Source organism: Equus caballus, chromosome 26 (genome assembly GCF_041296265.1).
Source record: "Equus caballus isolate H_3958 breed thoroughbred chromosome 26, TB-T2T, whole genome shotgun sequence".
Classification (NCBI taxonomy): domain Eukaryota; kingdom Metazoa; phylum Chordata; class Mammalia; order Perissodactyla; family Equidae; genus Equus; species Equus caballus.
The window spans coordinates 21725093-21742295 of NC_091709.1; the positions used below are offsets into that span (position 1 = coordinate 21725093).

Consider the following 17203-nt stretch of genomic DNA (forward strand, 5'->3'; position numbering starts at 1 on the left):
ATAGTAAATGAGAGTTCTAGGATAGAACTTTGCATGTATGGTTAACTTTTTTCCTTCCTAATTTTTTCTGATGTTTAGTCTCCTAAGAATACAGAATTACATCATGAATATATTGTTAGAATACAAAAATTGCTTGTAAGGAAGTTAGATCAGTAAGGGTCCAGTTAGGACACGGAAAACACACAATAATTTGGACAGGGAAAGTTTAATACGATTCACTAGTAACCGGTGATTGGCTACTAAAGACTAAAAACTCTAAAGAAGAAAAGGAGGAGTAAATTTTGGAGCGGTCCTCCACGAGCCCCGAGGCTCAGATTCAGGTTTTGTTGGAGAGGTTGTGATTGAAGCCCACTGGATAGCGGGCAAGTTTGCTGAGGTGCTGGAGGTGGGGACACTTCTGCCAGTAGCTGTTTTATGGGTCCAGGAAAGAAAGTGGTATAGAGCATATGCTTTTTTACACCTAGCATTTTATCTAGATGAATGGAGTTTCTGATAGTCTGGAGGGTGTGTTATGTGTGTAATTAGTATGACCAAAAACTATATTTGCTGTAAGGAATTGTTTGTGACAGATGTAGCTGCTAGGAATCGTATAGTGTTGTAGTTTATTTTGTTTTATTAGTATAGGGATTTTATTTTTGGACTGTAAGTTAATTATGAAAATTTAAGTATGGAAACTAGAGATATGTAAAGATTTAATTGGACGAGAGAGATATATTGCTGATGTCATAGTTCAAGGATGTCATTTGATTCACAAAACTTTTTTTTACCCACATGTTTTCCAGAATATAGGCGCTCTAATTTAAAAGCACACTGTTCCAAAAGCTTTTACAAGTTGGGTTTTTGAAACTTAAAATGCATGTTCCCATAGAAACCATGTTTCATCATGTTGGGTTCTTATTTGGCCTGGAAATGTATTTAACTCTGTATGGACTTAGCTTATAGTGCAGTGAAACAATATTTTTTGCATGTAGAGTTTCTACTTATGATGCATTCTTTTGTCTACTAGTTAATAGGGATGGGGGATTCTCTTAGGGGCATGGACATTATGTGGATGTTAGATTGGTTGAAGGGTTGAGGTGGCAGGTGGGGTATGAACTCTGAGGTGAGGAAGGATGGAAACAAACATTTACTGAGGACCAACTATATCCATTGCTCTTTGCTACCTGTTTCCCGTAAAGCATCTCATTTCTTTACTTTTCTTCCTTTTTCTTTTATTTTGGATTATGTGAATGCTTAAAGATTGTTTGTAGCTCTGGGATTCTGTAAAAAGGTAGGAAAAGGTTTTTTAAATTCAGAAATTCTGGCATTTCTAAGTCTAAATGTAAATAGTGAAGTATAAAAAAGCACATCTTGGGGCTGGCTCCGTGGCCGAGTGGTTAAGTTTGAGTGCTCCGCTGCGGCAGCCCAGGGTTCAGATCCTGGGCGCGGACATGGCACCGCTCGTCAGGCCACGTTGAGGCACCGTCCCACATCCCACAACTAGAAGGACATGCAACTAAGATATACAACTATGTACGGGGGGTTTGGGAAGATAAAGCAAAGCAGGGAAAAAAAAAAAAAAAAGATTGGCAACAGTTGTTAGCTCAGGTGCCAATCTTAAAAAAAAAGAAAAAACTACCTGCTTCATTTATATAAAAAAAAGAGCACATCTTCAGATTTTTACACCCAGAGGGATATATGATTAATTTACTTTAACACTGACGTGCTGTTAACCCAAAAAGGTTGAGATAAACCTTGGCTCTGTGCCAGTAGAAAGTACAAGGTACCCCAGCCATTCATGAGATTGCTATTTGGGGTATTTGCAGTGGAGAATTTCAATAATATTGTCCTGTACACTCACCTTCAAGCAGGATTGACAGGACCAGAACTAAGAAAGGAAGCCTTCTGGGAAATTCTAGATAGACTGTAGGAGAGTGTAGAAAGTTTGTTTAGTAAGTGGGCCTGATTTAGGTATGCCTCTTGTTCCTGTCTCCAGTAATTAGTACCTCTTTCTTGTGGATGAGTTCAAGCCCTGTGATCTGACTTAGTCCACTTACCCTCTGTAAACTCTGCTATGTTCATTTATTCAGTCAATATTTATTGAGTGCCTACCACATGCCAGCACTGGTACTAGTTGCCAGGAATACAGTGATGAGTGAAATAGACAGACTGTGCTCCTTTTGGACTTAGAATCTGGTGATTAACCGTAGTATATTATTATAATCTGGTGAGTGCCAGGAGAACCTCTAACCTTAACAGAAGGCAACTGAATATACACAGATCTTTGAATTAGGAAGCAGAGTGGTATTTTGTAGACCCTGAATAAAAGTTAGAGGGAAGAGGAAGATGGGAAAGTAGTGCACGGTGAGGCTAGAGAGAGCCTCAGCATGCAGAGAGCCCGTTAGGCCATGATAAGGATTGTACTACAGGAAAATTCTCAGAGAGTTCACGGAATATTACATGTGAAGGGAAATGAAAGATCATGTTGTCCTCCTTAAAATTAGAGATAAAAATAAAAGACAGGGCTCGGGAAATGAAAGTTTTTTGTTTTTGTTTTTTGCTTATAGCTTTTAGCTGGCCAGGGGCAGGTTCGGGGCTTACGAAGAGCTATTTGAAGGACACGTGTACTAGGAATTATCTGTCAACGAAGTTTGGGGATTTCTTGTTATGGTGAGATAATACGAACTAGGGCAGTTTAGTGTTATCAGGTAGGCGCAGAAGGTATTTGTGGAAACACATGTGCTTATGGTTATGTACTTTAAAGGCAGTGGTGTTATTAATCCTTTCATTGATAGGTAACTTTGACCTGCTTACCACTCAGTGCTGGAAATACTTTAGTCTTTAGTGCATATGATTCGAAGTTTAAGAATGCCTTGGGATTGTCTATCTCATTGGGGTTTTTTCCTTTTTTCTAAGAGAATTTGGAAGTTTTTTTAGAGGTCTTTCTAAGAGTTGCCTTTTTTCCCCCTGAAGAGGGAGACCTTTGACTTTGTTTCTTTTGCGCTAAACCAAGTTTTATTTATATTTGGAAATGCAGTTAAAGGAACCAATGACTGACTTATGAGGCATTCACCCCTTAACACAGAAAGCTTTCCTGCCTTCTAGTGAGCAGTGCTCCAGTCTTCTCGTACCGCTATCTAAGTGTTTTACATCAACATGGTAGGAGATTTTTCTACCGCTTACATTTTTTACTGCATCTTTAATCTTCAAAATCAGGTACGATAGAGGAGAGAAAATATGGAAAGGACATGGGCTGTGGGATTTGAAAACCCTGTTTTCATTCCTGTCTCTGCACTTGTTCATCTCTTGAAGCCCGTTAGCTATAAAATGAGAGGAACTTCCTAGAGGGTGTGTGTGTGCATGTGCACATTTGCATGTGTCAAATGAGATTATATGCTGGGAACACTTAAAGCAGAGTCTGGCATACAGCAAGAGCATAATTGCTTATCTTTTTCCTTGGCCTAAACCAGTGATCCCCTTTTTTTGATCCTCAAAAAGTTATACCAATGTTAAATATTCTGTAGTCTTTACTGAAACAGATTTAAAACAGACCCAACATTAAGTAGGGTCAACTGAGGGAGGAAAGAATTTCAATGAAACCCTCTGATCTTTAATTTATATTGAAATTACTGATGTCTCCTTCTCCCTGAAGTGTATACTACTGTCTTTTCCACAGAGTAGGCACTTAAGGATGTCATCATGTAGTAAAAATTACTTTGAAGAAGGAATCTGAAGGTCTGTAGGTAGTCTTGGCTTGTTCCTTATTGATTTTTGTGAGCAAGCCACTGAATTTGCAAGCCACTGAATCTCTTTGAACATTGTGCCTTGCCCTTCTTGGTCGAGCAGTGTGTTAAACAACAAAAAATTCAGCTCAGGGGGCTGGCCTGGTGGTGCAGCAGTTAAGTTCACGTGCTCGGCTTCGGCGACCTGGGGTTTGCTGGTTTGGATCCTGGGCACAGACCTACACACCGCTTGCTCATCAAACCGTGCTGTGGCAGGCATCCCACATATAAAGTAGAGGAAGATGGATGCAGGTGTTAGCTCAGGGCCAGTCTTCCTCAGCAAAAAACAGGAGGATTGGTGGTAGATGTTAGCTCAGGGCTAATCTTCCTCAAAAAAGAAAACAAGGAAAAGAAATTCAGCTCAGTCAATTTAAAAAGTCAAATTGACTTTATTGGGCCATAGTTCTTAGCCATAAAATAAACAGGTGTGCCAGAAGGTGGCATGCTTGACTCTTTAGAATTTAAAGATCCCGTTAGCTAAGACTTTGGGTTTTTTGGAGCCAAATTAATGTGTAAAAAGAGTGTGCTGCTGGGTTGAGGATTGTGTGTGTTTTACAGTATACCTCATTGCATGGAAGTTTTCTTGAGGTTGGCAGGTGGCCTGGTGTCAATCTAACCTGTTCCGTGACCACCTTCTCCTGACAGGAGTCTTTGAGTTAGGTGATGAACTCTAACAGCCTTTAAATACTTGATCTGTGCCCATGATTTTTGTGATTTTTTGACTTCAGAGATTCCCGTTAGCCTTTGTCTACATGAAACAAGACAGACAGGTGCACCTTAATGTATCGGCAGTAACCAAGAGATGTTACTGTTCCTGGCCAAGAAAAGGCCCTGTGTGCAAAACCAGCAGTTCCCAACATTGGAACCTGAGACTGGGGAACGACTGAACCAACAGACCTCAACAAATGGGGACTGTGGACTGATTCCAAAAAGATGGGGAAGTGCACTTGCTGCTAGCAGTTCCCACCGTGGAATCTGGGGAAGGATCCCAAACAAATGGGGACTGCAGACTAAACCACCGGCAGTTCCCAACACGGAATCTGGAAACATAACCAAGGGCTAGACTTTCCAATCAAATAGGGCATTGTGGTCCAAACTGCTAGCAGCTCCCAACGTGGAACTAGTGATTCTAGACAAATGGGGAACTAACTGGAAAGCCAGTTAGATTGGGAGCTCAGTGCAAAGAGAGCCGAGCTCAGAACCCAGAGGGAACTTACCCACAGCCCTTGGAAATGGTGAGAAGGACAGTGAACTCAAAAACGGGTTTGCAACTACCATGCCTGTGTTTCTTGTTGTCCCTGAATGCCACTGGAAGTCTCCTTTAGTTCTGCTGCTGCCACCAAATCTTCTAAACAACAAAAAATTCAACTGAGTAAATTTGAAAGAGCAAATTGGCTTTATTGAACGATTCATGAATCAGGCAGCATCCTGTCTACCAAATAGAAAGGAGCTCCATAGAGTTGCAGAAAAGAAATGATTTTAAAGGCAGAGAGGGAGGGGACAAAAGGCAATTATTACCAAAGAATGCATTGTTTTAGGCAAGGTTGCCCTCCTAAGGGGAATGGAAGTGGTCTATCAGTGGATAACCCACTAGGGCTGACCAGGAAATTCTGTGTTGACTGGTCCAAGGTTATATTCCTGGGGAGCTGAAACTGCAAATTAGGTTAGGTATTAAGTCTTGGTTTTCTGACTGTGGGGCCTTAACATTAGTGACTCCATTTTGGGCCTGCTGTCTCATTTATTTATTTATTTAGGAAGATTGGCCCTGAGCTGACATCTGTTGCCAACCTTCATTTTCTCCCCAAAGCCCCAGTAGTACACAGTTGTATATCCTAGTTGTAAGTCACTCTAGCTCTTCTGTGTGGGTTGCCGCCACAACATGGCTTGATGAGCCATGCTAAGTCTGTGCCCAGAATCTGAAGCTGCGAACCCGAGGCCGCTGAAGCAGAGCAAGTGAACTTAACCATTCGGCCACAAGGCTGGCCCCTGCTGCCTTCTTTTTAACAAGTGTGAATATGTTGCACCCACCTCCTTATGCTTATTAGATATGAAATCTGTACAAGGAAGACCTCAGAGCTCAGAAGAGGAGCTCTAGACATGCAAGTGGGTTGGATCCACCTTGGATCCCAAATTGCTAGTCAAGGAGGAGAGAATCATATGCAAGACATTTTCAGTTGAGAATCAGGGTGTATCACAGACCAGAAGTTTGGTAAATAGGAAAATGCAAACCTTGAAAGAAAGACCAGGGTCTTAATCACAACAGAAATAACAGCAATAAAAACATGATTACGGGAAATGAAGGTGCAGGTTTTCAAAGACAGGAAAAGCACAGCTGTAAGATGCCAATAAAAAAGGGGAAAACCTTACAAATGAGGTGGTTTTTCTGCCATAAACTGAGAATTTTTCTCATAGGTCACCTCTTTCGATTTCTCTCCCATTTCTTGGTAACTTAGCTGAGAAAGTTCTTTCACCTTCTCTCCTTCCTGCTCAGCCTGCTTTGGCACCTTAATCCTTTTCTCTTCATTGTTTCATTTTCAGTCAAAATTCATGCAGTCATAAAACTATGCTAGAGATACATCTGGATTATTTTTTTTCCTAGGTTTTAGCTGACTTAATCGTGAAAGATAATAAAATACCAAACCATAACAAAATTTCAAAGATGTTGCTTTTCTTGATAAAATACTCAATGTTCTTATTGCACTCTGTATCGGTCAACTAACATCATAACAGCTCACTCCAAAAGTTGGTGACATACCAAAATATTATCATCACGTTCACAGATTTGTGGGTTGATTGGAGTGGCTCTTCTCTACAAGTGCCTCATTCTTCTGGGGCAAGTGGGCTTCCCAGGTCATGTTCTTCTTAAGGAAGAAGATGAAGAGGGCAAGCCCAACCATGTAAGCACATTTCGTGTTTGCTTGCATGCTGTCTGCTATTATGTCATTGGTCAAAGTGTGTCACATGGTCAAGCTCCTCAATGCAGCAAGGAAATATATGGTATCTCTAGTGAGAGAAAGGGAAAAGTTGCAAAAGGTGTGAGAGCAGAGATGGGAGAATTGGGAGTCTAACACAGGCCCTGTAATGTTTTCTGGGTTTTACATTTGTATTTACATTTCATCTTGTCATTAATGTATATGCATACTATTTTGTGTCCTACCACTTCAGCTTAATGCGATTTTGTAAAGATAACCTTCTATATAGATTCACTACTTAAAAATATACAGTTGTTTGGATTTGTCCATCTGTATCAAAATCATTTGAGATGCTTATTAAAAATACAGATTTATTAGCCTTAACTCACACCCTTCTGGAATCACAGTCTCTGGGGTGGGGCCGGGGAATCATCATTATTAGAAAACTCATCAGGTCATTCTTCTGTACATTAAAGTTTAGAATGTCTTCCTTAGTGGAAGGACAGTTGCATTTTTTTTCATTTTTCCAGCATTATAAATAATAGCCAGCGACGTTTGTACAAATGAGTAGTTTTTTGGGGTATTCAATAGTCTTTCCCAATGCACGATTGAATAATTCGCAGTTGAGGAAAATAATGCTCTGTGTAAAGGATGGAGTTTGGAGTGCTGGTGGTGGTGAAATTGCAAACAGCCTTATAAAATCTTTCAGGTATTTTATGTTCACTAAAATAAAGCATTGAATTAGATAAGGAGAATTTCTGTAAAATTTTTATACATCTTTAATTTGTAATGTTGGGTATTATGTAACTTAGTCATGGTTCTGTTGCTTAGTTATTGTTAACTTTTTAAAAGAAAGTAGAAAAGTTGACAAGTTTAAAAAGAATTTTATTTTTCTTGTATTTCAGCCCTGGAAATTTGGTAATTTGGTTCTTTTATTCAACTATTTTGATTCTTCTTGGCATTTATATGACCTTGTTTATGTACTTTATTATCTATTTTATTGTTAGATAGTCTTGGTTATCTCAACTCTTTAATAAGATTTTTATGGAAATGAAAATTCATTGATGGCGTGGCAGATACTGCCAATGCCTATGCAATATACGTTCTTTCTTTTCCCTCACAAACAGAGCCTTGATTTCATTTTCAGAGTGGCTTTGTGCGTAGCTGAAAAATACCTTTCCCAACCGCCTTTGCATTTATGAGTGTCCAGGAGGCTTTGTTCTGTTCAGTGAGGCTTTAAGTGGAAGTCACCAGAAAGGGCTTGATAAAGAAGGCAGAATCATTTGGCAGACACCTTTTGTCCTTTGCCCTTCCCTTTGTCCTACCTAGAACTTGGACAGGATGCTGGAGGAGGAGACATGGAGTGACAGACACTTGCTGAATGTCATATATAGGAATGTTTAGTGGGAAGACAGAAGGAGCTTAGCTCTTTGATATCTTGTGGGCTGTCCTTATCAGATCTGGACTGCCCACCTCCAGTCTAATTATATTAGGAAAAGACACTGCAGTATGTTGAAGCTACTATTTAGATGGGACGCTGTTAAATGTAGCTGAATATAATTTGTGACTCATATGTGTGGCTTTTGTAAAAGATATCTCGACTACGTTTTCTCAAACCTGACTTTCAAATTGCTTTTATTTATTTATTTTTTTCATTTCATTTTGTAATTTCTTTAGGACCCTTCACTTCTGAATGTATATACATTATGCATGTTTAAATTGTCAAGCATGTTTTGAAATGCACGTTTTACAATCCTGGCATCAATAAATCTGTATGCATAACATTTTAAAACTTTATATTTTGAAGTAATTTCAAATAAGTTGCAAAATTAGTACAAAGAACTTCCCATAACTTTTTTCCTGAACCATTTGAGAGTAAGTTGCAGACATCATGTCCCTTTACCCCCTTAAATACTTCAGGGTGTATTTCCTAAGAAAAAAGATATTTTCTTAAATAACTATAGTGCATTATCAAATTCAGGAATTTAATATTAATAAAATATCATTACTAAGCAGTCTGCGTTCATCTTTCTCCAGTTGTCTGAATAATATCCTGTATTGCGTTTAGTTTGAGATGTAATGTGGTCTCCTGCAGTACATTTGGTTACCATGCCTTTTTGGTCCCCTTTAAAAATCTGGAAACTTGTCCTTTGTCTGTCATGATATAGACATTTTGAAGATAGTATAATAATTATTTTGCGAAATGTTCCTCAGTTTGGATGTCTGATACTTCCTCAAGATTAGATTCAGGTTATGGTTTTTGGCAGGAAAACCACAGGTGATATTGTCTTCTTGGTGTATCATATCATATCAAGAGGCACACGCTGTCAGTCCCATTATTGGTAATATTAGCTCTGATCACTTGGTTGAGTTGGTATCTGTTAGATTTCTTCAGTATAAATTTACTTTTCCTCCCTTTATAATTTGTAGGAAGAATTTGAAACTGTGTAACTATACTGTTTCTCATTAAACTTTCACTCCATAAAATTATTACTGAGATGACTGTAAAACATTTTCAAGAAAGATTTCTGCAGATCCTTTCATTCTAGTGATGACTTGTCTTCCAGATCATATCCATTGAGCTTGCATTATGTCGTGGTGCTGTCTTACAGTTTTTGGGAACTTGTTTTGAGAAATACAGAGATGTAGGGAGGAACATGGTTCTTAATTAGGGAAGTTCAGGGAAGGGTTTGGTAGTGGGATGCTATCCCCCCAATAGAGTGTAATAGATTATATGGTACATAGACCAGTAGACTGTAAACAGATCTGAAGCAAATGGGGGCAAATGATCAATTCTGTTTAGGATCTTTTATGACACATGGGAGGATGAGATGGTCCTCTTTTTCCTCAGACAGATCGTAGGATGCCAGTGATATAATGTACTCACCTAGTGCATGGCCTGCCAAAAGCGTGTCCTTTTCACATATCCCAGGGGCCTGGATGTTGGCTGTCCATAGGGACAGGGAGAGATTACCAGAGCTGCCTCGATCTCCATCACTGGTCCCGTGCCCTAGTTAAAGTAACCCAATGGATACTTGTTTTCCTTAGTTTCTCAGGCTTAGCCTCATGCTAACCACTCCTTTTCTTGTTGGGTGGCATAAATGAGGTGGTGAAGAATGGACCAGAAATTGTTAATTCAGTAAGACTTCTTCTTGGGAAGTAATGTAGAAGTTCCCTTTTGGAAACATGAAAATGGAGTAAGGGCTCCCCACAGCATGGTTCCTTCTTCCTAAAAGAATGATTTGTTCAGTCTCTCTCAAGTTAGTTTGTTTTTTTTTCTTTTTGAAGAAGATTAGCTCTGAGCTAACATCTGCTCCCAATCCTCTTTTTGCTGAGGAAGACTGGCCCTGAGCCAACATCTGTGCCCATCTTCCTCCACTTTATATGTGGGACACCTACCACAGCATGGCTTGACAAGTAGTGCCATGTCTGCACGTGGGATCCAAGCCAGTAAACCCCGGGCCGCTAAAGCGGAGTGTAGGAACTGAACTGCTGTGCCACCAGGCCTGCCCCTGTTTTTGTTTTTCTTTTTTACTCTAGTTTATTTTGTTTTCTGTTTGTTTGCCCAAAGGTCATTTATTTTCTTGTCCTTGTATATTTTCAGATTTCAGAGTGTAATGATTTTGGTTTTTCCTCTCTTCTAGCACCAGCAGACATTTTTGAATCAGCTGAGAGAAATTACTGGGATCAACGATGCCCAGATACTACAGCAAGCTTTGAAGGTATGGCCTCTGTTTTATGACCTACAGTTGTGTTACACCCTCATCTCTACTGCCTGCCATATTTGAAAGTTGAGTTTTTTAGTTATACTGTGTGGTAGTAGTAGAGATATAGGAAAGAACTTGTATAAAGTAAGAGCCTTAGCTAACATGTACTGCAATTTTGAGCATGTTAGCTTTCAGCAACCTAATGTTCCAAGATACCTTGGAGTGACAGATGACTTCTCTCCATAGGAAACACTTTTCATGCAAAATAGGGGGATGTGAATCCAAATGCTAATGGCTGGTTTTACTCAAGAACCATGATTTTAGAGTTTAAATAGGGGCAGAGGGTGCGGGAGAGTAGAGAGAGGAGGAGGAGGGAGAAATAGAAAATTAATAGAGAGTCAAAAGCTTACATTTTTTCCTTCCAAGAAGGAGAAATAGAAACTGGCTAACATTCAAGTAATTTACCTTAAGAACATTCAACATCAAACTTTTGAGTATATGCAACAGATAAGATGCATCATTTTGTTGTATCTTATGAAGTACCCTCATTTCCACACAGAGGCACTCAGATGAGTTAAATCACATGGGTATGCACATGGAAAAGATCAAGCGAGTGAAAGATGTTCAAGAACTATATATATATATATATATATATATATATATATATATAGCTACAAAGGCTAGCAGTGAGAGCCTTTTTGCCACTGTAGGCATACACACAGCTTCAATCCTTTGGACTTTGCTCCATGAGACAAAATTATGTAATTTTTGATGTTGACACAAAAGTTCTTCATTTGTGTCTGGAAGCAATTTATCTTTTACGTGAGTGTAATCTTAATCCTCATAATAGTGATAACAACTAGCACTTAGTAAGCACTTACAGTACTAGGTGCTATTCGTAATAACTCCATGGGATATTATTTTCATCCCTTTTTAAAAGATAAGGAAACAGAGGTTAAAGTGTCTTGATCAAGATCACACAGCTAGTATGTGGAGGAGTTTGAAATAGAAACCAAGTGGCCTGATCCCAGAGCACCACACTTAATTTCTGCTTTCACTAGAGGCTTTGCTTCGTTTTGGCCTCATCAGGACAGTGATGAAGCAGTACTGTTTAGAGCATTAATGCAGGGTTTATGAAGCCACTGTAAGAATTTAGGGAGGAAACAAAAGTGTCGTATGTCGGTTTATATGATGATGTTTAGATGATTGCCAGTCCTTTCTTTTTTTTTTTTTTAAAGATTTTATTTTTCCTTTTTCTCCCCAAAGCCCCCCGGTACATAGTTGTGTATTTTTAGTTGTGGGTCCATCTAGTTGTGGCATGTGGGATGTTGCCTCAGCATGGCTTTATGAGCGGTGCCATGTCTGCGCCCAGGATCCGAACCAGCAAAACCCTGGGCTGCCAAAGTGGAGCACGCGAACTCAACCACTCGACCAGCCCCACTAGTCCTTTCTTTATTCTGATAAATATGACTAAATCATGTCTATTTTCAGAATGTACTCTTTCCATTCTGTGTCAGTGAGTGTGACACTACACTCGGTACCTTGTCAGGGCACTTTTCTTTTTCTTGACTTGGGAAACGTGTAGAATATGTTTAATTAAATAAATGTAAAGAATTAATCAAATTAATTCCTGTCCACATTTCCTTTGAGGTAAGCTGTGTGACCTTAGTTTTTTTTTTAACTTTCATTTCAGTTCTCAGTAGCTGGAAGTGAAAACAGTGTACTTAAACCTTAACTGTTGCCCGGTATAAATTTGTAAGAGGTTTATTAATGAGTTGAGTCTCTCAGTAAAATACTGATATGGAGTCTACTTTTGGGAACCACATGTCGTTGATTGATTTCAGCACTTTTATTTATTTTGAGCATCTATTTTTAGCTTCGCAAAGCAAGTGACCTTCACGTTGTGTAAGACCCTGTTGTAGTCAGCTAATTATTATATGAGGTAGTCTGTGAAGAGTACTTGGCACATGTTTTGGCACATATTACTGCTCAGTAAATCTTAGCCATTGTTATTGCAAGTTGTTTTACTATAGTTTAGTTATCTAACTATAGGATATGTTATACCTGTATTTTGGATGAGTCATTTGAGAATCTTACAGTGGTTGTGACAGATAAAGGTGAAAGCAGTGGTGCTTTTCCAACTGCACTCTTACTTTATCTCCTCAGCAGCTCCTAGAGTTGGAGTTGAGGTGGGTTGGGGACTTCATTCTTCTAGTTGTTCACTCCTTAAATCTTGGAATCATTCTAATCTTTGTCCTTCTATCACCCCCTACATTTAATATGATAGCAAATAATAGACTCTCTGCCCTTTCTCTCCTATAGTCTCAACACACAGCCAGAATGATCCTTTTAAAATGTAAGTCATACCAGGTCATTTCTAGGCAGAACCCTTGACTGGCTTCCTATTACACTCCTCTCGTATCCTGAAATTCTTAAGGCCTACACAATCTTAATGTGTTCTGGCCTTGTGTCACAGAGATAACTTCATTATTAATACCTGGATTTCCTAATGTTGTTTCAACTAGCTGTCATAGAGCTAGTGTTATATTTATTGTTAACTGGACAGAAAATATAGAGATATAACTGGGCAGGTCTCTTATTATTTTACTGTTTCAAAAATTCTTAGTTTTTTAGCAGCTACTTCCTTCTAAATTAACTTTAGAATTTTGTCCAGGTATGCTTTTGATGAGAACTACATAAAATTTATATTTAATTTGGGCAGGATTGTTATCTTGACAGTATTGAGTATTTCTGTCTAGGAGTTCTTTGTGTTTCTCCATACTGTCAAGCTTCAGAACATTTTGCTATTTTCTTCCTACAAGTCTTTGACATTTGCTTGTTAAGTTTACCTTTAGGTATGTGTTCACCCATTTTAAAGGGAATACCTTTTTTTGTTCTTATTTGCAGAAGCACTGTTTTAAATATTCATTTTTCATCCTTGTATATGGCAAGTTCCAGAAAACATGTTTTAGTTTGTTCATTTGTTTAGAAGTATAAGTTTGTGATTGGCTTTTGTTAAGCAGATATGAAAGTAATGGAAAACTGAGAAATTAGTTATAGAGTTGATTTTTACATTATATTAGTAGTTTTAATTAATAGAGAAAGGAATTACCATTGATATAGTGTTCTTTGTTTATGATGAATTTATACTATAAAATCAGAATCACACAGAATGATTTTGAATCTGAAAATGATTTTTGCTTTGAGAATTAGTTGTTATGGAAAAGCTTACATAAATCATGTGAGAATGTACAGAGTTATTCCAAAATATTTGATGTTCTGTTCTTGATCTTTGAAGGATAGCAATGGAAACTTGGAGTTGGCAGTGGCTTTCCTCACTGCGAAGAATGCCAAGACCCCTCAGCAGGAGGAGACAACTTACTACCAAACCGCGCTTCCTGGCAATGATAGATACATCAGTGTGGGAAGCCAAGCAGATGCGAGTAAGTTTACTTCTTTCTTAATATTTTGATAGGAATGTAATGAAAAATTTTCCTTGAGGATATATTAATTTTGTTGAAGCAGAGGTAAAGGACAGAAAAAAAAGACTACTTTAACCTTGGTTCTTCTTAGTGTATTTGAAAGGAGCATGTTTTAATTAGCTGCATTATATTTTTTTCCAGATTGTATTTCATTGGTATATCCTTTCATAGAGCACCTCATGGAGTATTCATTGTTTTGAAATATGGAACAGCTACAGTGTTACTCATTAAAGAAACAAAAATTTCTAGAATTTTAAATGGGCAAAATCATTTGTTTTATGGATTTTAAATGTTGGTAGAGGCTTAGTATTATTTTTGAAGATAAAGTAGTATTTTTAATTACTGATAGCTTTACCATTTAGTAGAATTTCCCTTCTTTCAATCCCTGCCCCTCCCCAAAATAAAGATTTTGGAGAAAGGTTTATTACCATGTAACAAAATAAGCACACATATATGCGCACACACAGGTACATATGGAAAATTTTATGGACTAATTTTTATTCATAACATGAATACTTTGTGCTTATATAGCACTGAGTTTTTCAAAATACATTCAGTTACCTCCATATCTCATTGTGGTGTAACTGTATTATATAAAATGTAGGTATTTATTTTTATGCATTCTCAATTAGAGAAGTTTGATTACTAACTTGTATTGGAAGAGAATTTCTGATTTTGTTTATAGACTTTCTCAAAGTTAGGAAATAACCAGGAAGAACCCATTCACATAGATGTTTATAGCTATTAATTGGCATTAAATACTGTTTAATGTTGGTTGATTTCAAGTTTTCAGGATAATCTTAGTATTTTTGCTCTACAAATGATCTTATGTCGGCTAAGCCTGGAATACTCCTACTTCACACAGATAATAGGTGATAATCGGGAGAAGTTTTATGTGTCTAAGACAGACCCAGTTGCTGTGTCCAAGTTGAAGACACACTGTGGCTTGACTCCTGTCTGCATCTCTGACTTCGTTTTCTACTGTTTTGTTCTTTTCTCTTTACACTGTGATGATGCAGAATGGCTTGAAGTTCTCATCCACCCAGTGCTATTTAATTTCTTTTGTCTTTATGCTTGCTTTTCCTTAGAAGGAATCCCTTCTAGCCTTTACCCCCAGCCTAATTTCTTCTGGCGTTGTAGGATTTAGCTCAGGAGCTAATGGCTCTAGAATGTTTCCCCTGGCCTCTAGTTTGGACCAAGTGCTTTTCCAGCACCCAGAGCATACCTGTGTCTTAATGAGTACTGTGTTATTTTAAAATTATTTGCTTGTGCCTTTCTTGCTTACCAAACATGAAGCCTAACAGGGCAAGAGACTATTGATGTTCCCATCATCATATTAGAATGTCATAGTTTCTCAAAAAGTGTTTGTTGAGTTATTTTTGATAATATGTGTAAAAACGCCATCCCCAGAGGCCCACCTCTGAAGACAGTTTGGTGGACTGGACCCTCCTCAGGGCCACCTTGGAAGCTTGTACTGAAGATGGCAGGGCCACATGAGGAAAGGAGCCCTGGTCACTGTGTCACCCCAGGAGAGTCACTTCCACCCAGGAACACTTGGATTGAATGAGGACATATTGTCTCAACCAAAATCCATAAAATGTTAAGATTGCCAGTTCATATTGATGACTCTTGAGTTGTTTGGATTGGAATCCTGGTCTCTTAGTTCATACCTTTGGGGACACCCTTCAGTCCCTGCCCTTGCTTGTCCCCAGTGACCAAACATAAGGACAGAGGGAGCCTCAGAGTAGGAAGATTGGGGAGCTCTGTGGGCAGTCCCAGGCGTCCCTGCACAGAAGGAAACTTTAAAACTGGACAGTGGGCCTCACCCAGGGACGGCCCCACCACTTGCTCTTGTGCACAGAAAGGGACATGGCCTGCCACTGCTTTGCCCCCTGAGTGTGCTCTAGGGCCAGGTGGGCCTAGACTGGCAGAGCCAGGCTGCCATCAGCCCTGTCCACCTTCCCCAGTGCTTGGAGAAGTGAGACCTCTTCTACTTTCAGAGCTCACTTAGGGGTCTGTTTCCTAGACCCTAGCTGGCTTCCCCTCCCCCAACCAACTGACCCACCCTGGTCCCGGCCACCTGTTTACTTGGGAGATGGAACGCTTCTCAGGGTTCCGAGCGGTCAGTTGTGGCCCACAGGGCACTGGCACTCAGAGGCACAGCTGCGGAGCTCTCCCCAGCCATGGAGGGCCTGCTGCCTGCCATCGCGTCCGCTTTCCAGCTGATCCTGGGGCACCTGTGGTGTGCTCTGCTGGTGATTTCAGAAAGCTTGAGCCAGAGGCCAGGTCTCCCTGCGTTCCCCTGGGAGATCCTGGTATGTACTATGGTGGTGGCTTTGATAGTAAAGACAGGACACACTTTGAGAAGAGGGAAGTCTCCAGGCGAAAGGTGTTCTGCCCGTGCTGAAGTCAGTGGAGAATGTGGGGAGAATACCGGACCTGAGACCCGAGCCGAGGAAGCCCTTCAGTGCCCTCGGGTGGAGGCCAGTCCTCTCCCTTTACGAACCTTGTGCTTGGCAGCGATGAATACAATCCTGAGCACATCAGCACTTCAGGACACTGTCGACCTTCTGGAAAAGGCTTTGAAGAGCCTGCCTCTTAAGGTTTCCAAAGCGACTGACACAAAACCCATCTTAAAAGCATCACAGAAGGATGGAGAACAACTTCAGAAGAACACAATGAATGATTTGAATGAAAACACTCCTTTTCCAGCAAGTCCATTAGTGCTCCACCAAGACATGCCGAGATGGGAGAAGACGGCACAGGAAAAGGAGGAGAAGAAAGGAAGGCTGGAGCAGTCGAACACACAAACACTGTCCATCCTGAAAGATCAGGTCGGCCAAATCCTGTCAGCGGTCGCAGTCCCGCTGCACACCATCCCTTTGCCTGACCTCCTTGACCAGCAAATGGATGACGGGAATGCAGAAGTCCAGCAAAAGAGGGAAGCAGGAAAGGGGGAACCCTCCATCCCTAAGTCAGAAGTTGGTCTGAAGGGGGTCGCTGATGATGCTGACCTCAGTGTGCCCCTTCAAAGTCCCGAAGAGGAACATCAAGAAGGAGCCAGATGGTTGTGGCAAGAAAAGCAAATGAAGGAAGAGCTTCCAGGACAAATCCCCTCCTTCCAAACCGAGGAAGCAACTTTGCAGCATGAAAACGCCGAGCTTGAAAGTGAGATTCAGAAGCTGAAGCTCAAACTTCAAATTCTGCATGAGCTACATGATGAAGAAGTTGGGCCACTTTAGAGAAAATTCTTTGAGGAGGAAAGGGTCTGCTCCGAGTTGGACAAGAAGCTCCTCAACCTGTGCTGGGAGATGAACTCCACGTACCAGCTTCGCAACCTC

General features: G+C 40.0%; 1 protein-coding gene across 6 annotated transcripts in view; it reads left to right on the forward strand.

Moving 5' to 3' along the window:
- Window positions 1-17203, forward strand: part of USP25 (ubiquitin specific peptidase 25) — a 147904-nt gene that overhangs the window by 17776 nt on the left and 112925 nt on the right. For 5 of the 6 annotated variants that reach the window (XM_070252434.1, XM_023629890.2, XM_070252433.1 and 2 more), the window contains exons 2-3: window positions 10318-10395; window positions 13679-13823. Coding sequence is in view for 3 of the 6 variants with exons in the window: in XM_023629890.2 (XP_023485658.2) it covers window positions 10318-10395; window positions 13679-13823 (223 nt within the window). In the remaining 3 variants the exon portion in view is untranslated. The remainder of the gene's footprint in view (window positions 1-10317; window positions 10396-13678; window positions 13824-17203) is intronic. The other variant, XM_023629891.2, reaches the window with a different exon arrangement.